The sequence below is a fragment of the Cucurbita pepo genome, chromosome LG09 (genome assembly GCF_002806865.2).
Source record: "Cucurbita pepo subsp. pepo cultivar mu-cu-16 chromosome LG09, ASM280686v2, whole genome shotgun sequence".
Classification (NCBI taxonomy): domain Eukaryota; kingdom Viridiplantae; phylum Streptophyta; class Magnoliopsida; order Cucurbitales; family Cucurbitaceae; genus Cucurbita; species Cucurbita pepo.
Window position 1 is genome coordinate 6,458,131 of NC_036646.1, and position 23,585 is coordinate 6,481,715.

The 23,585-nt window shown below is 35.7% G+C and overlaps 2 protein-coding genes across 2 annotated transcripts; both read left to right on the forward strand.

Annotated features, from left to right (window-relative positions):
* The first annotated feature begins 5,643 nt into the window (after positions 1-5,643).
* Positions 5,644-7,372, forward strand: LOC111802280 (berberine bridge enzyme-like 18). The gene has a single exon (XM_023686583.1). It carries the CDS (start codon positions 5,644-5,646, stop codon positions 7,270-7,272), a length of 1,629 nt encoding a protein of 542 aa, XP_023542351.1. The 3' UTR covers positions 7,273-7,372.
* A 12,771-nt stretch (positions 7,373-20,143) lies between these two features.
* Positions 20,144-23,342, forward strand: LOC111802320 (berberine bridge enzyme-like 8). Its single transcript, XM_023686641.1, has 3 exons — positions 20,144-20,586; positions 21,084-21,708; positions 22,715-23,342. Exons 1-3 carry the CDS (start codon positions 20,149-20,151, stop codon positions 23,245-23,247), a joined length of 1,596 nt encoding a protein of 531 aa, XP_023542409.1. The 5' UTR covers positions 20,144-20,148; the 3' UTR covers positions 23,248-23,342.
* The last annotated feature ends 243 nt before the right edge of the window (positions 23,343-23,585 follow it).

Consider the following 23,585-nt stretch of genomic DNA (forward strand, 5'->3'; position numbering starts at 1 on the left):
ATTTTTTGTTCAACTAAAAAGAACGAAAGCATTACCACGTGCATTGCTCCAAACCACTCATTCAACTCGGGTATTTGTTAGTCGAGTAATGTCAAAAAAAAAAAAAAAAAAAAAAAAAAAAAAAAACTTAGGTCTATGTTAGATTTTGATCAAATTATTTATTAGAAAATAATTTATTTATTAAATTGATGAACTTAAAATGAAATAGCATAAAAATTAAAGATATGAAATAAATAAAATAAAATAATGTATCTCTAAATTGACATCATGGAAAATAATTTAAATTAGTGTCTATAGTATGGTGACGATAGATTACAATTATTTTTGTTGAATTAAAACATTGACCTTATTATAATATATGTTTGATTTTGACAAAGATATATAATCCTCAATTAATTATACGACGATGTTATCTTAATTTAAATTTTCTCCTCTCATCTCACTTTCAATCTATGAAAATCAACAGAGATTGCAAACCCCCCCAAAATGGTAGTTAGGGCAAAATTACCATTTTGCCCCCTCGGTTGCCTTTGACCAACATTTTCGATTTTTTCCGCCATTCATTTTGTATTTTTTTTCTACGTTTTCAGGATTATCTCGAGATTTTTTTCTCTTCTAACATATCCTCAAATTAAATCTCTAAGGCCTTCAGTGACTTGAAAGGAAAAATTGGGTATTTAATACCTCGTTCGGACTCGGGTGTTACAAATTCTCTTTTCCTTAAAAACTTTCATTCTCGAAAGTATCTTATTCTCGAATCTCCAAGTAGGTCAGCCTTATATCCACCTATTATGCTCAAATTTCTACGTCATTTTGACACTTGCACCACTGGATCGTAGCCTTAGTCATTTACTTACCTCGCATCCTCCCATGGACGAAGAGGTCGTAGTAATCCTTAAGTCCTTGTTCATGAGTTCCATGACAATTAGTGTTAGTATAATACTTAGGGTACATCTAGGGCTACCCTACCCTTGTACATGACGGACTCCCTTGCCCGGTATCCAGAGGTTACTCTGTGGGCATCTTAGTCATTAAGGTCATGGTACACAAAGGTTCTAAAGGTTCTAAGTCTAGTGAACATGCTCATGAATCATTTCTATCATACATGAATGCCTAGCATTAGGGTCAAGCACCAAAAGGTTAAACAATTAAGGAAAAGGAGAGTACTTGTAACTGTTATTCAGACTCATCGTCCTCCCTGGCCACCCCGCTACGCTACGGTTCTCTATGTCCATGATGGTTTTACTTTGCAGGCAGATTAACATCATAGTCATATCTTGGAGCTGAGGATGTTCATTAGATTCCTAGGGCAGCTAGGTGGCTTAACACAGACTTCTTACTCCTCGAGTATTTCTTAGTCTCTGAGAGCATTGGGATCTAGACCCTCTGGTCATCGCTCACGATTCTAAGGTGCTTAGTCTACTTGAGCATCCTAATGTAGGTCATCATGTAGCCAACCTAACTCTAATGCTCTAATTCTGTGGAGATAAACACACTCTACAAGAAGAAGTAGTCAAACCCCTAAAGCTAAAACATACTATACATACCATGTACACATACAAGCAAATAAGTTCAACAGAGAGATAATATAAATCAATCACTCATAACATAGATCACACAAGCGCTGAAAGCATATAAAACAACATTTATCACAAATATCACATAGGGGCAGTTTGGTAATGCCTTATATCATCATAACATACTCATCTATATTTCCAAACTCATACTATAGTCATGCATATTCTCTCTCTAGCTCTGGATAATATATAAAATGGTATGCTTCTAAAAAATCTCAATTGAGGGGCATAACGATAATTTTGCCATAACATACTACAATACATACTCATCCAAAAGCGTCGTTCCAAAGTCCGTAACATGCATTTCCTAACTACCTAAGATAAGGAAAGCTCCCATGCTAGCATATCCTAACAATCACTAAAAGTATTACTTGCCTATAATCTACATAGTAATTTACTTCTGTGAAGCATGCCTTTTCGATATAGATTTTCTGTGTGCTAAGGGCTCTAAAATTTTTGAAATTTATTTGGTAGGTCTAATTCAAATAAAATTAGGGTTAGTATTGAAATCAGGATAAAAAGTGATAAACGAAAGTCAAATGGGGCGAACATAGTCTTACACGTGTGTATCACGCACCCTACATGAGCTTGGAAGGCCTACCATGCGCTGCCATCATGCACGAGTACCACATACCAGGGTCAAAAGAGTCACGCCAACTATATGACACGTGGCAGGCGCTTACTGGTTAGTTTAAGCACCGCAGTGCACGTTCAATCCTTAGTCACGTAAGAATTTTTTGTGATTTACATCGTGTGACACGTGGAGCAAGTGACTTGGACTTTGTGATGGGTCGAGTCAAGCGGCCATTCAGGTGGCAGGTGCTGAATCGAGTCGTGTCTCGGATCTAGCGCAATGTGTGACGGTCCTACTTTTTTTACCGCGCAGCGTCGTGATCTTGACACGCTCACGACCGGCCTTAAGAGGAATTATGTCCCATATATATTTTTCGTCCCAACTTTGTGGCTTCGTTGGATCTTATGCGAGGTTTGTCTTTGTCAATCAAACATCGCTTGTGCAGAATCCAAGCTTGTTCGACGACACACGTCGCCTGCACGTGTATGTTCAATCGTCTGCGACACATCTGACTTGCCTCTACACTACGCCAAGTCATTCGGCTCGACCTTGCCTCTGCTCGATGCGAAGGTCTCTCAATACAACGTTGTGTCTCTTCTTGTCATCTCGATCTCCATCGACATGGCCCATATGTCTTGATGCCATCTCGAGTCTTGGAGTATCATCGGCCATCGCAACTCGCTCGGTCATGCTATCGAGAACTGGCCCGCGTGTCGCTCATCTCATCGGGACGTCCCAAACATCCATCCATCCGAGTTCTATCGAGGCATTGGCCCTCCCGTGCTCGTGTCATGTCATTTACGGATATCGTGTCGGATAGCGGGTGTATGTAGCAACCACCAACACGCAGGCTGGGGCGCAATACCGACACACCCATGTTGCCCCGTACTGTCCTTGAAAACCCCATTTCAAAGGAGGTCGCTTGAGACACTCGTCTCAGCACGCTCGCCCACGTTGTGATGCACGCATGTGTCACAAGGTAGCTCACTTAGGCCACAAGGTCCATGGGTGGTGGAGAGCTGACACCATGGTACCCCCTGAAGACAACCGCACCTCAGATTGTTGAGTTCAAAGAAATGAGACGTTGATAGGGACGTCAACCAATTAAGTGGGGGAGAATGTCACGATCATGCTTGTCCAAGGCATGTCGCCCATGGCCGCATGCTCGTGACATTCATAACCCTTGCCTTGTACTAGTTTATTGCTTTATTTGACTGCTTTCATGTTGTATTATTTCTTTCTTGTTTTCTTTAAGAGTATGACGTTTCGGAGAAGTCATGGCTACGCCTGGTAGATATGAAATGGCTCAAAATTTACTATAAGAGGATGCGACTAGTTGTCAAATTCTTCCTACCCGAAAAGTTATATACTGTCAAAATGTACTATAAGGGGATGCAACTAGTTGTCAAATTCTTCCTACCCAAAAAGTTATATACTGTTTAAGTCGTTGTTGTTGCCTTTGTGCTTGCATGCTATATAACACCTCTCTCTCTCTTGCTTTCAAAACTCTTTTTCCAAAACCTCTCTCCCCCACTCTTGAAATCGAGACCTGAGGTTTGTATTCAAGTTACCTGACCATAGGCAACGTGACTCGAAGTAGGCTTAACTCACTCAGTGCTGAGAGTGAGTGCCGCACAATCACGAAATCCGCTGCCTAGAAACCACGATTGTGACACAATGTATCACCCCAATCGTCAGACACATTGAACCATTCACAATGCAACATGTATCACTCACTAGGACGGCCGTGCTCTGCCTCTCGTCGTCAGACACGTGTTGCCTCCCTTTTATCTCTTTCACTCGTGCAATTGAAAAACCCAAATTTCATCTATTCTTACTATTTTCTTTTTATTTTCATAACTTCTCATTATAAAATTTATTCAACTTGGATTCTTTCACTAAAATTTTATAGTTTTAGTTCATCTACATGTACGGTATTTTTTTTCTTAATTTATTTTCAACTACAGACTAAAATAAAATCAAAGTTTGTCTTACAATTTTGCATATTCTAGGGTTGGCCAGAACACAGTCCAGTCATCATAAACTTCTCTCTCTAACTCTCGCTTAACAAACCTAAACCCACATCCACACCCCTAATTAAGAATAGAGGATCAAAATGACCCATTTACCCCTCATAGTTGATTTTAACAATTTTTTCTAATTTTTTAAATTTGAGATATTCTAAGAATTTTCTTTTGAATTTATCTTAAAATTTGGTCTTTTAAGGCTCTTAATAAAACTATGAAAATTCAAATTTAAAGAAAAAATCAAATATTTAATACATCATTGGGATTCGGAGTGTTACATAAATCATGACCCTAAACCCTAAACAATGTGTTATGACACATTAACAGGAGTTACGAAGGATAGACATGGCCAACCCCATAGCTCGTTCACAAACCTTCATGTCTATCCTCGTGAGCTAAGGATTGACTTCGACCCCTAGGGGCAACTCCACGGTGGTTAGCTAAGGGTTCACATAGCCAACTCCTTGGGTGTTGGCCAAGAGCAATATGACTAGTCTCACAATGTTCACGGTTGAGAAGGATAAAGCCTGACTCTTGGCTATCGTTAGTATATTTCTATTTGAGAAACGATTTGAACGAATAATGATCCGATCTTACTTAACACGCCATTATGATAACAATTTCTAAATTACAATATAAGTACAACAAGTTAGCAAATGGAAATATATGTCCAAAACACTCACCTATTGCTCTCTACCCCTATTATTGACTAGATCATCGGAATTCGGTGGTTTAGCTTCACGTTCTCGTGCATCTTTGTCTATTTTGCACCCAACACAATTTTCAAACATACAAATTTACCATTGATCCATTGACCAAATATTAGCACGAAGATATCCGTCCATTTATCTTTATAAGAAAAAATCGAGATGTCGTAAGTATCTAAAACATTAAACTTTATTTTTTTTTAGCTTAAAATATAATATTTGTTTATTAACACAAAAATTCTCGAAGAGCAATTAAAATTTGATCGATGAGTTCTAAGACGTGAGAGGTACAATTTTCAATTATGAACGTCAAGACTTATCATTTGAACCTCCAAAGTTGAAAATTAATCCTCATATATGTGATAGCATAATTCATAACCTACAAAGTTCTATTAATATCGACATGTTCACACATGTTTCCATTAAATTGGTATCTATTAAATTTTGAAACTTCTCCCATTCCTTAAAGTTTTCAAAAATCCTTTTTCTTAAAAGAAAAAATTAATAATAATAATAAAAATTAAATTGCTATAGCTTGCACAAAATTAAAAAAAAATATATATATATATTCGAGTATTATTATTATTATTTTTCAATTGACTTGACTCATTCATTTTTTTGATAATTATATGAAGAAAAAATGAACTCTTGACCAATCCATTGCATGGAATTTTCTTTGTTCAATAATTCAAAACAAAGCTGCCTTTTTTGTACTATAAATAATGGAGGCCGATCCATTGCCAAACACAAAACCAAACATGAAGTCTCCAATTACTTTGTTTGTTTATACTTTTGTTGTCTTGTCGTTTGCATGGGCAGCTTCTGCTCACAACCATGAAGATTTTCTCCATTGTCTTTCTCTTCATTCCCCAAATAGCTCTTCAATTTCAAAGACTATATACACTCCCAATGATTCTTCATACTCTTCGGTTTTGAACTTCTCAATCCACAATCTTCGATTTGCAACTCCTCGAACCCCGAAGCCTCAGGTCATCGTCACACCATTACAAGTTACCGAAATCAAAGCATCCATCATTTGTGCCAAAACTACCGGGTTTCAAATTAGAACACGAAGTGGTGGCCATGACTACGAGGGTCTTTCTTATGTATCCGATGTCCCATTCATCGTCGTCGATTTAATAAACTTACGTTCAATTAACGTCGACGCAAAAAATAACGTTGCATGGGTGCAATCAGGAGCTACAATTGGCGAACTCTATTATAGAATCGCCGAGAAAAGCAAAACCCTAGGGTTCCCAGCCGGGGTCTGTCCAACTGTTGGCGTCGGTGGACACTTTAGTGGCGGTGGCTATGGCTTGATGCTACGAAAATTCGGCCTTGCCGTTGATAACGTGATCGACGCGTACTTCATCGACGTGAATGGCAACCTCCACGATCGAAAATCAATGGGGGAAGATGTTTTTTGGGCTCTTAGAGGAGGTGGAGGAGCAAGCTTTGGAATTGTTGTTGCATGGAAAATAAAGCTCCTCCAAGTTCCACCAATTGTGACTGTTTTCACAGTTACAAGAAACTTGGAACAAAACGCCACAAACCTAATCCACCGGTGGCAATACATTGCTAGCAAACAAGACGACAGACTTTTCATTAGAATCATAATAAGAGGTGTAAATTCAACAAATCCACAACATGGAAGTCAAAGAACATTGGAAGCTGCTTTCAACTCCATGTTCCTAGGAAAATCCGAAGAGCTTCTTCCAATAATGCAAAACACTTTCCCTGAATTAGGGTTAACAAAAGAAGATTGCATTGAAATGAGTTGGATTGAATCAATTCTCTATTTTGCTGGCTTCCCAAGTGGGCAACCATTAAATGTTCTTCTTGATAGAACACCATTATTCCCCAAAAGATTCTTCAAAGCCAAATCCGATTATGTAAACGAGCCAATCCCAAAAGCTGCCCTTGAGGGCACATGGGAATTGTTCAAGGAAGAAGAAGCTGAAGCTGCTGAGATGATCTTGAGCCCTTATGGTGGAATAATGGACGAAATTTCAGAGTCAGAGACTCCATTTCCACATAGAGCTGGAAATCTTTACAAGATTCAACATTTGGTGTATTGGGAAGAAGAAGGTGAGGATATTGCTGAAAGGCATATTAATTGGATTAGAAAGCTATATAGCTATGTGGGTCCTTATGTTTCGAAGAATCCAAGAGCTGCGTATATCAATTATAGAGATTTGGACATTGGGATGAACAATAAGAAGGGAAAGACGAGCTATGAGGAAGCAAGTGTATGGGGAGTTAAATACTTCAAGGGTAATTTTAAGAGGTTGGTGAGTATCAAAACTAAGGTTGATCCTTCTAATTTCTTCATGAATGAGCAAAGTATTCCTTCTATTTTGCCTTCGTGGAAGAAGAGGGGTCATTAGATGTTTGGAAATATGATTGTTTGTTGAAGAAAACCCGGTTGATTTAATGTATATGAGAGAATAAAGGGGTTTTCTAATTTGAATTATACGTCTATTTGTATTTGTATTTGTCAACAACACGAGAAGAGAGTTTCTAGGATAAGTAAAACCTTAACCACTATGCTTTTCAATTATCCTCGTTGTTGTGGATAGAGTATTTATATATAGTGAATATTTACCGTGAAGGAAGCACTAACAAATTTTCTAAACTTTCTAAGTTAAAACTACGCAATTTGGCCACTACTAACCATTCTTCTAAAGTTGTTAAAGTAACTAACATTTTTTTTATTAAGTCAAACTTATTGGCTCACAATTTCCCCCATAAGCTTAACTTTGTTCAAGATTCTCCACTCACAACAATTCCCGCATTTCTGCAAATTTAACTCTTTCTAGGGCCTTAGTTAGAATATCCGCACGTTGCTCTCTAGTGCATATGAACTCCAAAACGATCTGTCTCTTCCCGACACACTCACGAATGAAGTGGAAGAGAGTTGTCAATGTGTTTTCTGCCTTTGTGAAACATCAAATTCTTCAATGCAATCGCAGATTTGTTGTTGAAGTAGAGAGTTACCTGTTTTAGTTCACTTCCGTCACTTCACTTAACAAAATTTTCAGCCAGCCGCAGTTGCTGCCATAAACTCAGCCTTACGGGAAGATAGTGTCACAATTCGTTACTTTTGAGATTGTCAAGAGATCAAATTTCCATTGACATAAAACGTCATTCTTTTGGTGCTTTTTCTATTGTTAATATTTCTAGCTAAATCATTATCGGTAAAATCGACTAGTTCTTTCGGATCTCACCCTCTTTGATACTTCAACCCGTAGCTCGATGTTTCCTTCACATAGTGGAGAATGTACTTAACCGCTTGATTATGCATCATAATATACTTTTCCATATACTTAACTTACCATTCCAACAACATATGAAAGGTTCGGATGAGTATGAGTCAAGTACCTCAAACATTCAATGACGCATGGAATACACCAAGCTTTCTTAATCATCTTTCCTGAGTTGTAACTTTGCTTCCATGGGATACTTGGTCGAGTTGCACTCTACTATCTTAAATTGTTGCAACACCTTCTTAGCATAGGTCAATTGCTTTAGTATGATGCAATCTTTCCTTTAGAACACTTCAATACCGAAGTAATATGTGAGTAACCCAAGATTAGTAATCTCAAATTCTTTTATCATTTGCTACTTGAACTTTTTGACATCTCCACACTTGTACCAGTGACAATCAAGTCATCAAAATACACGTCCACTATAAGCGTTTAAGCTCCATTGTTTCTTGTATATACTACTTGTTCTTGCGAGCACTTCATTTATTTTAGACTCTTTAAGCTCTTGTCCAAACATATGTTCCATGCCCTTGGTGCTTGTAGTAAACCGTAAGGGCCTTTGACAACTTGGACACTTTGTGCTTTTCGATTTTGGTGATGAAGCCTTCAGGATAGGTAATGTACACTTCTTCTTGGAGGTTACCATTTAAAAACACTGATTTGATGATGACCTCCCACCCATGTTGAGTTGCAAGGGCAAGAATAAGCCTTACAAGGCCGAGTCTAGCCACAGGTGCAAAAATCTCCACAAAATTAACTCATTGCTGCGGCAAGTATCCCTTTGCCACGAGTCTTGCTTTATGCTTGATGAAAACTCCGTCACTATTCTTCTTCAACTTAAACACCCAATTCAAACCAATGGGCTTGTGTTCGGGAGGTAAGTTAGCGATTGTCAGTGTCTTGTTCTTCACAATGGCTTCAAGCTCTTTTTGCACGACTTTCTGCCACATCGTCTCACTTGCTGTCTCACAGTAAGTTTTTTGCTCCTTGGCCACGAGAAACACTAACTTGTCGAAAGATAATACTTCTTAAAGTGTATTTGAATAAATTTCACCAATAGAACGAAACTTCTCTAGTCTAACCTCTATTGAGGATCCTCTTGTGCTCTCTTGTTCTAGAAAATTCATCACGTCTTTTAGTGTCGTCAGTGATGGCATGTTTGAATTTGTTGGTGTAGCTGTCGGTGCACTTTCTAGGTTTTTCGCATTTCCTTCTTCGAGAGTAGTGTGTTAAAATATCATCACTAACCGAATAGGGTCCAGCCTAATAATTGTATGAGCCCATTGTCTATATATATTTTAGGAAAATGATTTAGTTATTTTAGGAATAAATATACCTAGATATTTTAGGAAAATTATTTGGGTATTTTAGAAATAAGGATACCTAATTACTTTAGGAAAAATATTTAGGTATTTTGGGGATAAATTGTCTAACCTCTCCTATACATATCCTCCAACCTACAAAGGCTTTCATCGTAGGAAATTTCAATGACACCAAAATGTAGTAGTTTGTACAAGAGTGTCTTGTAATCTCTTCTTGATTTGTGTTAATAAATAGTATAAGTGTTTTTCACAAATAGTTGTGTTCAACACAGTGAGCTCTAGAACAGTCTGTTTGTTGTCGCCAATGTAACACTAATCTCACGTCTTCAAATACGACATATTTACTTACATGAATTTTCTCATGTTGCGGATCATACAACCCATGTGCCTTGGTCACATCCTCTACACCAAAGTACACCATCTTTTGGCTTCTATCATCAAGTTTTTTTATATATGGTTTTGCAGTCTTAATATGTGTTATACAACAGAAGACTCTTAAATTCTCAAAGTGAGGTGTTTTATCGAACCATGCTTCGTAAAGGTGTGAGTGTTCATCACCGTTGATGGTAAACGGTTTAGAAGATAAACTGCATGTCGTATTGCTTTGCCCCAAAAAATCGTTGGCACTTACATGCTCTTTAGTAAGCTTCTTGCAGTGTTTATTATGGTGTAGTTACTTCGCTTGACCACACTATTCTGTTGTAAAGTGTATGATACGGTAAGTTGATGCTTGATATCTTTCTCTTTGCAGAACTTTGAGAAGTTATGGGATAAGAACTCACTACCTTGGTCAATACTCAAGGCTTTTAGCTTGTGATCAGACTCGTTTTCAATGAGTCTTTTTAACTTCTTAAACGCATATAATGTCTCTCCTTTTCTCTGAACATGTTCACCCACATCCAATGGTTATAATTGTCAACAAGCAATCGACGGTAGAGTGATCAGACCACATAAATCTTCATGAACCAGTTGTAGTGGTCGCTCAACACGGAAACAAATTTGAGCTGGGAACGGTAGTCTTACTTGTTTAGAGACTAGGCAACTTTCACATATCTGGTTCAAGTGTACGATTTGGGTAGCCCTATAGTCATCTTCTTCTCTCCCATCATTTTGAGCGTCTGAAAGTTCACGTGCCCAAGTCTTGCATGTTATAGCTAAGTTGGGTCTACGAGTGCCATCAATAGAGAGATGAGCCGATTGGTCTCCAATAATATCTTATACAGGCAGTTACGCGATCATTTTACCTTCTTCAGCAAAGCTCCATTTCTTTTGAACATCTTGAGGAATGAGCCAATTAACTCCACTTTATTGCCTTCTTTCGTCGTCTTATCAAGGCTGATTGATATGAACCAAGAGACATCCATCATACAATATACTTCAATGAAGATGTGAAGAAAATATGGTTGAAATTATCCAAAGATATCCAATTTATGCCACATTGAAGAAGAATGAAGTTTCATGTTATAAATTTTGGGTGGATTTCAATTTAGAATTATTGTATTTCATTAATGTATTTTAAGACTTTTTATTCACTTTAGGGTACAATTACATAATAGTTAATTATGATCATAAAGTATGAAGGTTACAATTCTTGGAATGTCTTTAATAGTTTCATTTTGAGGCTGTATAAAACCATGTATGTTGTATTGGTAAAAAGACTTGGAAAATATAGTAAAAGAAGCATTTGTGCTTTTCTTTAGCCAATGGCTAAGTTTCTTTGCAATTCTATGTAGTTTAGATTGCATGTAGAATCATTCAAGCTCGATATGATCAATTTTGCTTGTGGAGTGATTCGAATCTCAAGCAAGTGTTCTTACCTTGAGATATTTGATCAACAAGAATCATTCAAGCTAGACATGATCGATCTTACTTGTGGAGTGATTCGAATCTAAAACAATGTTATTGCCTTGAGATATTCGATCAACAAGGTAATCCGAATCTTACTCCCCTTGTAGTGATTTCACATTTGGTATTAGAGCTTCAGGCTCAAGATCGGATATATGTTTCCTTTGCGTTTCTTCTCAATTTGATTTTTATTTATCTTTATCTTTTTAGTTTTTAATCGACCCAGAGTACAAAATTCAATCTTTGCGCTATTTAAAATTTTGAGAGGTGAGAATGAGAGCTTCATTTGTGTAAATGAGTGTAAAAAGAGTGGCAAAAAATTCCTTGAGTGTACTTGTGAGAGAGTATTGTGAGGTTCTCGGTATTTCCATAACTTATTTTTTGCAGCAAAGTTTCACAAATAGATTCGAGGACGAATCCTCTTGAAGAAGTGGAGAATGATATGAACCAAGAGACATCAATTGTTATGAACCAAGAGACATCAATCATACAATATATTGCAATGAAGATGTGAAGAAAATATTGTTGAAATTATCAAAAGATATTTCAAAAATATTGGAGAAGAATGAAGTTTCATGTTATAAATTTTGGGTGGATTACTATTTAGATTTATTGTATTTCATTAATGTATTTTAAGACTCTTAATTTACTTTAGGTTTCAATTACATAATGGTTAATTATGACCATTAAGTAAGAATGTTACAACTCTTGGAACACAAGGGAGTAAGATTCGGATTACCTTGTTGATCAAATATCTCAAGGCAAGAACACTTGTTTGAGATTCGAATCACTCCACAAGCAAGATCGATCATGTCTAGCTGTTGTTGATCAAATATCTCAACGCAAGAACACTTGTTTGAGATTCGAATCACTCCACAAGCAAGATTGATCATGTCAAGCTTGAATGATTCTACATGCAACCTAAACTACATAGAATTNAGAATGTTACAACTCTTGGAACACAAGGGAGTAAGATTCGGATTACCTTGTTGATCAAATATCTCAAGGCAAGAACACTTGTTTGAGATTCGAATCACTCCACAAGCAAGATTGATCATGTCGAGCTTGAATGATTCTACATGCAACCTAAACTACATAGAATTGCAAAGAAACTTAGTCATTGGCTAAAAAAGAGCACAAATGCTTCTTTTACTATATTTTCCAAGTCTTCCTACAAATACAACATATATGGCTTTATAAACATGAAACTTTATTCTTCTTCAAGGTGGCATGGTTTGAAATATCTTTTGATAATTTGAACAATATTTTCTTCACATCTTCGTTGAAGTATATTGTATGATGGATGTCTCTTGGTTCATATCACTGATAATATTACGCTTCAAGCTTGAGATATAATACACCTTGTTTAGTATACATTAGTCGCTGTTGTTCTTGCACTAGAACAAGATGGATCTTTTGTCTTGGATTGGTACAATTGTTTCGTCGTCAATTTTCATGTTTCATTGAGCTTCTCATTAAACTCCTTGAACTTTACTCGATCTCAAGTCATGTGGTTGTTTGCTCCATTGTTTAAGTACTATATGTTGGTCTCCATTCAGTCTTCTCCTTTTGTGAGAAGGTTCATCATAACCTTCTCTTTGTTGAGCTTTAATAGGTTGGCCATTTTCTCGGCCAACATCAGTGTGGGCTCTTGGTCATGCGTGAATGTGAGGTTTGCCTCCTCAACGCACTTCTTATCGTGGCTCCTACTCCGTAGTACCCGTATTTTCCACAAGAATCACACTTGTCACACTCTTATCCTTCCCGGAGTTGGCATGGTCATGGATTTGTGAGGTATTGTCATGACCTCCTCTACCACCACAATCACGGCCACCCCGTTTATCATCTCCAGCACACAATCTCCAGCAATAGCAAAGGGACGAGACCTTTTCAGTGAAGCACCTACTTCTCAATGACACACCAACAAGCACCAACATGAGCGGATCTCCTTCGTGAGTTTTAGCAAACAAAGAGATCCAATGAGCTCGTATTTTTTTCATCGATTCTAGCTTGTGATACTTAACCTCGACGCGAGCGATGGTGATGGTTTTAACTTTTCACCGACCATGTTAGCCTGGTCCCATTTCTAATAAGGCGTGGCTGGTTTTGGTCAAGATTTGAATGGACCTATAATAGATTGCATTTCGGTACCCATAGCTTTTGGAGCCCCTATTTGTGAATTTAGTAAGTTTTCAAGTTCGTAGTTTAGAAAACAGTGTATACCATATTGATAGTCTATTAACTTCTTTTAGTTCTTAATGAAAATACACGATTTTTGTCTCAATAGATTCGTGTCGAAGAGATCTACAAATTTGTAAAAGAACCCCAAGGGAGACAAGGCCAAAATACGCATGACCAGAGTTGAGTTTTTGTTAAGGATATTTAGTAATAAATTATAGTTTACCGTATATATTATATTTGATATTTTATTATAAGGCAAATATTAGATATTTGCCTTATTGCCATAGGTATCTTTCCATTTATTGTTATTTCCATTTATTACTATTTCCATATCCTTGTAATTTATTTGATTATAAATAAGATAACTTTCACACCATTTAGGTGTGGTGGATTAATCAAACATTCACATGGTATCAGAGCCCCTTCGGTTTAACAACCCCAAATCCTTTCTTTTCAATGGCTTTTGAAATCTTCTACTGTTCTTCTCCGTAAATGTTCATGGAGGTAAGTGTTAGGAATCTCGTTCACTTTGAGCATAAGCTCTCATAACTTTACTTTAAGCTTTCCCAAAAGACCTCGTATCAATGGAGATGTATTTCTTTACTTATAAACCAATGATCATTCCCTAAATCAGTTAACGGACTCACTCCCAACAATCTTCAACAAACCAGAGTTAGAGTACCAAGGGCATAGGGGGAGCGTGGTCTCGTGGATTAGTTGAAGGCACAAAAATTCTAACTTGCCAAAATTTTTGCGTCTTTTTCCACGACCGATTTTTTTTAGGTTGGGTTGAGTTCAACTAAGAGTAGTTTGGGTTGGATTGAGTTCAATTAAGAGTAGCTTGGATTATTATTATTTTTTTTTTTAATTTTTTTTATAATACTAACAATTGGGTTAGGTCTAAAAAAAAATGTCTCGACCCAACCTAATCCAACTAACGAACAACCCTAATAAAATCTTCGTTTCTCAACTTAGACATTTAAAAATATTATATATATACAAAATATATAATTATCACTTGATTAAACATAATCACATTAAAAAAATATGGACTAATTTAAAACTAAGAGATAACGTTAACAAATTAGTAATCAAACTATAATTTATTTTGATTTATTTTTGTGAGTAAACAAGCTATAGTTAAATTGAATTAATAAAATATAATCTTAAAAAAATAAACAACTGATATATTTAGCCGAAACCATAAAAATCAAATGTAAATTAATTATTTATGTATATGAAAAGTCAATAATTAATTTTATTATTCATTAAAATAGAAAAAAAAAAATTTAAAAGTTTTCAATGATTGAATATGGAATGGATAAAATATAGCCGACTAAAATAAAATGGAGTTTTAATTAGTTGGCCAACACACGACCGTTATCGAACCGGGTTTTTTTTCTTATTGAATTCAAATACGTCTCTTCAAATATATATGCTTGCCCCCAAAGATTTAATATTTGTCCCAATAATAATATTATTTTTTAGCGGGAGGCAATGCAATAAAAAAAAAAACATCGAATAATAAAATTGGATCATTTGACCATTTGAAAAGCAGCCATTTGTGACACTATCTTCTTGTGAGACCGAGTTCATGATAACTGTGATGTGATGTCGTGTTGAGTATTATGGTTCAGAAACTTGTTGAGAAAAGTGATTAAAAGAAGTTAAAGGCAATAACTCTCTATGTCGACAACAAACCTCTGACTGTATAGATAAAAACTCGCTCCCACTTCATCTATGAGTGTGTCGAGAAATGACAGATCATTGTGGAGTTCATTTGCACTGGAGAGCAATGTGTGAATATTTTCACTAAAGCCTTAACGAGGGTTAAATTTGCAAAGATGTCGGAGTCTCTCAGACTAAAGAATCTTGAACGAAGTCAAACTTATTGGGGAGTTTGTGGGTCAATAAGCTTGACTTGTGCCTAATTTAGTCCATTAAGTCTACTCCATTAACGCTCACGTAGAAAATGAGTAGGAGGATCCACCACGACAAAACTAGCATTTACATCTCATGAATGTCCGAGATAAGTGCTTAAGATTACTTTGCTCCAAAAGATCACTCCCCTCAATTTGTTCCTTTGCTTCTTTTACTTATTTCGATATATTTCGATTAAGGTCACATCCAACCGTTTAAACACCTACAACAATTCCACTCCTTGTCAATTAAAACAAACTCTAATATGAATTTAGGGTTAAATGAGGATATTGTCTTGTAGGTGAGTCAATTCGTATGGTAGAATTTTAATTTATGATTATTGGACTCCTTAGGCAGAATTAAATTTCAGTTTATAAAATGATATGACTCTGATATTTTATGAAATGATATGATTATGATATATATGTGATATGATATGATGATGATATGATATGTTAATGTTGTGACACGTATTATGATGTGATGTGTTGATGAAATGATATATAATATGGTGTAACACGTTTTGTGATATAATACATGTTATAACATGCTTATGAAATGATACGTGCATGATATAATATGATATGTTGAAGGACATGTTATATGCATGATATGACATAAGACGGTGTATGATATAAATGATACTGCTTTACATGATTTAATGAATGAAAATGTTGGGACCTCATGCATTATTGTATATGCATTGGGGAATCTCCCCTTTTATGATGGAACGGGTGCGTATATTATGGCGGCAGGAAAACAATCGTTATGTTTATCATACTGTTGCAATGGTCACTATTCCTACCGGGTGTTCGACAACAGCACAAGAGAATGCTGGCCCGACCAGGAAAGAGGCCTAAGAGGTGTACGAACCGACTGATGGGTTCATACTTGTAGCCGTGTGTAGAATAGTAAATACACATCCAATCACCCGCTTAGGATAGTCGCTAAGAGAATGCGGAATTAAATGATAGGTAAAATTCATGATTGTATATGTTTGTATTTAACCCACTAGTGAGGTCACTCATGAAGTATTTTTTAAAAATATTCAAGCTGCGTGTGACGTTTATTTCAGGTAAAGATAAGACAACTTTATACTACTGACGACAGCATCCCAAGAGCACTCAAAGCGCAGGTAACATTGTATTTTACTTTTGATGTTTATTTATTTTATTTAGTATTTCGTTATGTTTTAAAATATTCTTCAAACACGTAAGTCCATGACAGTATTTTATGAAGAAGTTTCAAATGATTATTTCCACATATAGCGACTTTAGGTTAAGTAGAAATTCAGGTTCGTATTACATAAAATTTCTCGAGAGTAATTCCAGCACTTTATTCCCTCAAAAGTTTTACGAAAGAGACATCATTGTTAACCGGTGACGGTTGAAAAAATTTTAGTCTTTCACATCTCTCGTTCTTTTCCGTTCTAAACTACCTACTTTCGTTTCCAATTTAAGCTATGCTAGAAAAAAGAAACTTCCTTTTAAGCACTTTCACTTACATTACCCGCAATTAAACATAACATCAACAAACATTTCAAACATCAAACCACAAATCTATTCATATTGGGTGATGACAATGTGTTCGTTGCTTGACCATGTGTCACTTAATGCTTACAATGTAATCAAGTTTACAAAAATTAATACTTAAAATAAACCATTCCCCATGTCACCTATATGTAAGTAGACAAGTCATAACTAATAATAAAATAAAAAGAAATAATATTGAGGTGTGCGAGCGCCTTAGGGATTTACACTTTCACGTGTGGACATGTGTAGGGAAGTACTACGCATCTAATTTGTCCGAGACTGGAGGCCACCCCTAGATGAGTTAGAGATAGATCCCTAAATCATGATGGCATGTGTTTGCATTTGCATGACCCCCGTAGTGGGACCACTTACCGAGTATTATTCAAAATACTCAAGCTCTGTGCCACATCATTTTTCAAATAAAGGCAAGACACATTTGTACCTAAGATGGCGACATTGACAGTCATATTTAAATTCCTAGTCTTATGTTAGAATAGGTTATTTGACACTCTATTCTTTTAAATTATTTTGTATTTGTTCTCTGAATTTTCAGTATTTCATATTTAAACACGTAAGACCATAACTGTGTTTTTGAGAGAAGATGATGTTTTAAATGTTTTCGGCATTTATATTGAAAATGATGTTTTCATTTAAGAGTTATATTTCCGCATTAGAGATGAACATAGTAACAACTCTAAGTACGTAAAATTTTAATATATATATTGAATAATTAATTTTATCATTCATTAAAATAGAAAAAGAAAAAAAAATACACCTAATAATATAGATAAGTATAGGTGACGAAAATAATATAGAGTTTTAATTCGTTGGATAATTTGTCATTGAATTCAAACACACCTAATATTTAATATTTGTGTCCAATAATAATAATATTATTTAAAATGAATAACATTATTATTGCTATTATTTAATCTTTAGCAAAAATTTTAGTATTTGACAAAGGATCAAAGAAAAAAAGTCAATATTTTAGATTAGATATCTTTGTCAATGTAATGTTGTTTAGAGATGGACGCAAATGATAGTTCAAATCTGAATTTTTTAAATAAAAAAAGTCAATATTTTGAGTATTTGAATTTTATTTTTGGTTTTTTCTTTTTAAATTTAAAATTAGTTTTTCCAATCTCACCACTACCCGATATTGTCGTCTTTGGTTTTCCCCTCCCCAAACAATGGGGGATATCACAATTCACCCGCTTCCCTCAAGGCTTCTCCTCCCCAAACAATGTGGGATATCACAATCAAGCCCCCTTCAAGGCCCGGTGTCCTTGCTGGCACTCGTTCCTTTCTCCAATCAATGTGAGATCCCCACCAAATCCACCTCCCTTCGGGGCCCAGTGTCTTTACTGGCACACGTCTCATGTCTACTCCCTTCAGGGAACAGCCTCATCGCTCTAATACCATTTGTAACAGCCCAAGTCCACCGCTAGCAGATATTGTCATCTTTGGGATTTTCCTTCCGGGGTTCCCCTCAAGGCTTTAAACGCGTCTGCTAGGGAAAGATTATTCTCCTCTCCAACCAATGTAGGATATCACAATACGTGTTAATTTTTTTTAAAACAAATGGGATCAAATAGAGATTAAATTCAAATTCTAGGAACCAAAGGTATATTCTATCCATATTCTGAATACAAGCATATCTACTTTTATTATTATTATTATTTAAACTAGAGATTCATATTTGGACTCACGAACACGCACCTTTAGCTAATTTAATTCGTGGAGAAATAAACCAATGACTCGTCGTAGTTTTATGGTTAACCCTTAAATAAAATAGGCATACATTAGTCTATGTTATCAAATAGCTTTTTGAAGCAAAATATTACACGTCATGTTATGAAAGTGATATTTGTATACCAAAAAAGACATTTTTACAATAAAAGTCATTATCGAAATTAAGATAGACAATATTATAAATAAAAAATAATATAATTCATTTTCCTTTTACCTAACCTTATCTTTATCTTTATATTTGTATTACGTGTGAACAAAAAAAAATCATTAATATGTTCAAATATAAACACTAAAATATATAATAAAATTGACCTAATGTAGCAAAATTGTATTATTAATTTCAAAACTCTATTTCAAGCCTTCATTTTTATTATAATTATCATTCATTTTTAGTAGATTTCAAAATTGGTTGAATTATTGATAAAAAAATAACGACAACTAATTAATTTCAAAACTCTATTCTTGGAAAGAGTGTGAAAACTTCTCCCTAACATACGCGTTCTAAAACCGTGAGGCTGATAGTGAAATTTATAACAGACCGAAGTTGACAATATATTGCTAGCAGTGGACTTAGACTATTACTAATGGTATCAGAGCTAGACACCGTGCAGTGTGTCAGTGACATGGTGGCTTTCAAGGGAGATGGACTGTGAGATCCCACATTGACGAGTCAGACATCAAGCGGTGTGTCAGCGACGACGGTGGCCTTCAAGAGAGATGGACTATGAGATCCCACATCGACTGGAGAGGGGAATGAAACATTCCTTACCGCGATGACGCTGGCCTCTAAGGAGATGGACTGTGAGATCCCACATCGACGAGTCAGACATCGAGTGGTGTGCCAGCGACGACGCTGCCTCCAAGAGAGATGAACTATGAGATCCCACATCAACTGGAGGGGGGAATGAAACATTCCTTACTGCGATGATGCTGGCCTCCAAGGGAAATGGGCTGTGAAATCCCACATCGACGAGTCAGACGTCGAATGGTATACCAGCGACGACGCTGACCTCCAAGAGAGATGGACTGTGAGATCCCACATCGACTGGAGAGGGAACGAAACATTCTTTATAAAAATCAAACATTGAGCTGTGTCAGTCAAAATGCTAGGCCCAAATAAGAGATAATTGTGAGATCCCATGTCCGTGATAAAATTTAAATAAAATAAATATTTTCTAATATTAAATATAACAAAAACAATCAAATTGATGTTATGGGTGACTTATATCTGACGTGGTAATCATTGTAGCATCATTGACCATTTAATTCAATAATATATATTTATATTTTGGTCGGAAAATAACCACCGGAAACGTTGAAATTTCTATTGGTCAAAATGTCACAACATTTAGTAGTAATCTTGTTTGTCACCAAAAAAGTTCAAAACTTTATAAATAATTCCCTCGACAACTCCAAACCCATCTTCCCAAACAACAAAATCCGCCATGAAAATGGAGATTTCAAGGTTTTCAAGCTTTCTCTTATCATTTTCAGCTCTTTTGTTCTTTGCTTCTGCAACAACAGCTCCTGAAAATTTCCTTCAATGTCTTCTCCGCCACTCTCCGCCGTCGTACCCGATTGCTCCGGCGATCTTTACGTCTAACAATGCTTCTTATTCTTCTGTTCTCGAGACTTACATTCGAAACTTGAGATTCAATACTTCTACGACTCCGAAACCATTCCTTATTCTCACGGCTCTCCATGAATCTCACGTTAAAGTTGCAATTCTATGTGCTCGAATTCATGATCTTCAAATGAAGATTCGTAGCGGTGGCCATGATTACGAAGGGGTTTCTTACGTCTCCGATGTCGTCCCGTTCTTTGTTCTCGATATGTTCAACCTTCGAGATATCAGTGTCGATGTCAAAACCAAAACCGCTTGGGTATGTTTTATCTTTGTTTGTTTTTTAGTTCAACAAATGTAAAATATGAGAATTTGAACAGTACCATTAAGCTATGTTCGTTAAAAATGTTTGTGGGCTGAATTGAGTCGGATTCAAAAACATTTTTTTCAACCCAAACGAACTTTATTTCTGATATCCTACATCGGTGGGGGAGGAGAACAAAACACCTTCTATAAGGGCGTGGAAAACTCTCCCCAGAAAATGTGTTTTAAAATTTTTGAGAGGAAGTCTGAGAGAGAAAGTCCAAAGAGGACAATATCTGCTAACAATGAACTTGGTCGTTACAGCGATGGGCTTGAGCTGTTAAATAATGAACCTACCCAATCATAAATATTTTGAGTCGGGTTGGTTTGAGTTATTTGAGTCATTTATTCCTAATTTTGTTTTTAATAAAAGTAAAATGTTAAGAAAAAATAATTATGAATATTAAAGATATGTTTTAATAATTTGATTGGTTGTAATATATCCTTTACTAGGTTCAAACAGGAGCCACCTTAGGAGAAGTGTACTATAGAATTGCAGAGAAAATCAAATTCCATGGCTTCCCTGCCGGAGTGTGCCCGACGGTGGGTGTCGGTGGCCATTTCGGTGGTGGCGGGTATGGTAACATGATGAGAAAATACGGTCTCTCGGTCGATCAAATCATCGACGCAAAGATAGTCGACGTCAATGGTAACCTCCTCGACCGAAAAGCTATGGGGGAGGATTTATTTTGGGCCATCATAGGCGGAGGAGGATCGAGCTTTGGTGTGGTGGTAGCATACAAAATCCGAACAGTTCGTGTACCGGAGACGGTAACGGTGTTCAGAGTCGGAAGAACATTGGAAGACAATGACGTGACCGAGATTGTCGATCAATGGCAACGGGTAGCGCATGTGATCGACAAAGATTTGTTCATAAGGGTCACGTTCGATGTTGTGAATGGAAGTAAGAGTGGGAAGAAGACATTGAGAGCTACGTTCATTGCGTTGTTCCTTGGAGACTCCGAAAGGCTTTTGTCTGTCATGAACAAGAGCTTCCCTAAATTGGGTTTGAAGAAATCAGATTGTCTTGAAATGAGTTGGCTTCAATCAGTGCTGTTTTGGACAAATTTCCCTCAAGGTAATGTTTCTTTTTACTCATAAGATTTGTCAAAATTATTTGCAAATTTTAAGGTTTAACCAACAAAACTTTAAAAGAAAAAGTATAATTTATTGGGGGAGGAGGGTTCATAAAATTCGACCATCTAATAAACTCGATCAACTTAATCCAATCCATATGATTTGTGTTGGATTTATGAGTTTATTTGAATCGGGTTAAACTGAGTTGAAATAAATGAAAATTTTAGAAATAGGGTTAGTTCCTGAATTCTCGTGAAGCTTCTCGTGAAGCTGGCTTAAGTTACCCAAACCTATCTGAATTTATTGTTAATTTTTTAAAAAAATATACTTTTACTCACTATATAATTATATATACATGTATTTATTTTATTTCTATTTAATTTGGTAACTTTTTTATTATTTATATTGAAATTGAGTTACCAATCTTAATCTAATGTTTGAAAATAAATAAATATACGTTTTACGAACTAACATTTTACTTTTATTATAAATAAAATTTTTAATAAATGACCCGAACAACCCGAATCAAGACAACCCAAAAAATTTATGGTTCCGTTAGATTTGTTTCATTATTTAATAAAAATTGTTTGAATTGAAAAATTTTCAACTCGAAGAACTATATTGAATTTCTTTTAAAAAAAATGTCTAAACCCGACCCAACCAAACCCAAAAATACCCTTAAAATTCGAGGATGAAATTATGTTCTTACTTTTTTAAAATTTAAATAAAGAGGTGCAAAAAATAAGAAATAAATTATTTTTTTCCTAATAAATTGTTATCAATTTTTTTTTTTTGTTGGAAAATATCATTTTTTATATGAAAAATAAGAAATATATATATATATATATATATTTTATTATTATTTATTTATTTATTTGGGTTTTTAACCTTAAAAAAGACAGTTTTTTCTCTTTAAAAAAAAAAACATCAATATTATAAAATTATCATTTAAAAAAAAACCTTAAAAAGGACAAACCCTAATTTAAATTGCCGACATATCATCACAGGAACATCGGTGGATGAACTACTTTCCCGAACGCCACAAGTCCTGACCCATCTGAAACGGAAGTCCGACTACGTGAAAACCCTAATTCCAAAGGAAAAACTCAACCAAATATGGAAGAAAATGATAGAACTTGAGAAACCCACGATGACATTCAACCCATACGGCGGAAGAATGGCGGAGATCCCTTCAAACGCCACACCATTTCCCCACAGAGCTGGCAACCTATGGAAGATCCAATACGCAACCAATTGGGATGAACAAGGCACCCAACAAGCCAACCATTTCATAGACTTGACAAGGAAACTCTACAAGTTCATGACACCATTTGTGGCTAAGAACCCAAGAACTGCGTTCTTGAACTATAGAGATCTTGATATTGGTGTTAACCATAATGGGAAGAGGAGTTACTATGAAGGGAGGGTTTTTGGTATCAAATACTTTGAAGGCAACTTTGATAGGTTGGTTAAGATCAAGACTAAGGTTGATCCTCATAACTTTTTTAGAAATGAACAAAGTATTCCTAGGTTTCCATAGGTTGGAAGATAGAAGATGATTTGATTTTAATGCAATAAAGGTGAGTCGGGTTTGAAACTCTAATCTCATAAATATGTAATTCATGTCGATACTTTAGTTTTGTGTATGATTATTCTATTCAAGTTAGATGTGACGTGTTGATTCTGATCCTAAATACTAAGGTTATCACTTGAAATATAAAGGTATTTTTTTACATTTAAAAAGTCATTGTTATTATAAAACAAGAAGAACAAGAAACAATATTTAGAGAAAATAGATAGGAACAAATGTATTTGTTAATTTCGCTGGAGAGTGATAATTTGAAGAATCTTTTGATTATTCAATAATTATTCTCTATC

Bases quoted from the DNA above. Each gene is read 5' to 3' on its own strand.
- LOC111802280 (XM_023686583.1), top strand. From the start codon at position 5,644: ATGAAGTCTCCAATTACTTTGTTTGTTTATACTTTTGTTGTCTTGTCG.
- LOC111802320 (XM_023686641.1), top strand. From the start codon at position 20,149: ATGAAAATGGAGATTTCAAGGTTTTCAAGCTTTCTCTTATCATTTTCA. The intron at 20,587-21,083 runs GTATGTTTTATC...ATCCTTTACTAG, and splicing joins TCAAAACCAAAACCGCTTGG to GTTCAAACAGGAGCCACCTT. The intron at 21,709-22,714 runs GTAATGTTTCTT...ATATCATCACAG, and splicing joins TTGGACAAATTTCCCTCAAG to GAACATCGGTGGATGAACTA.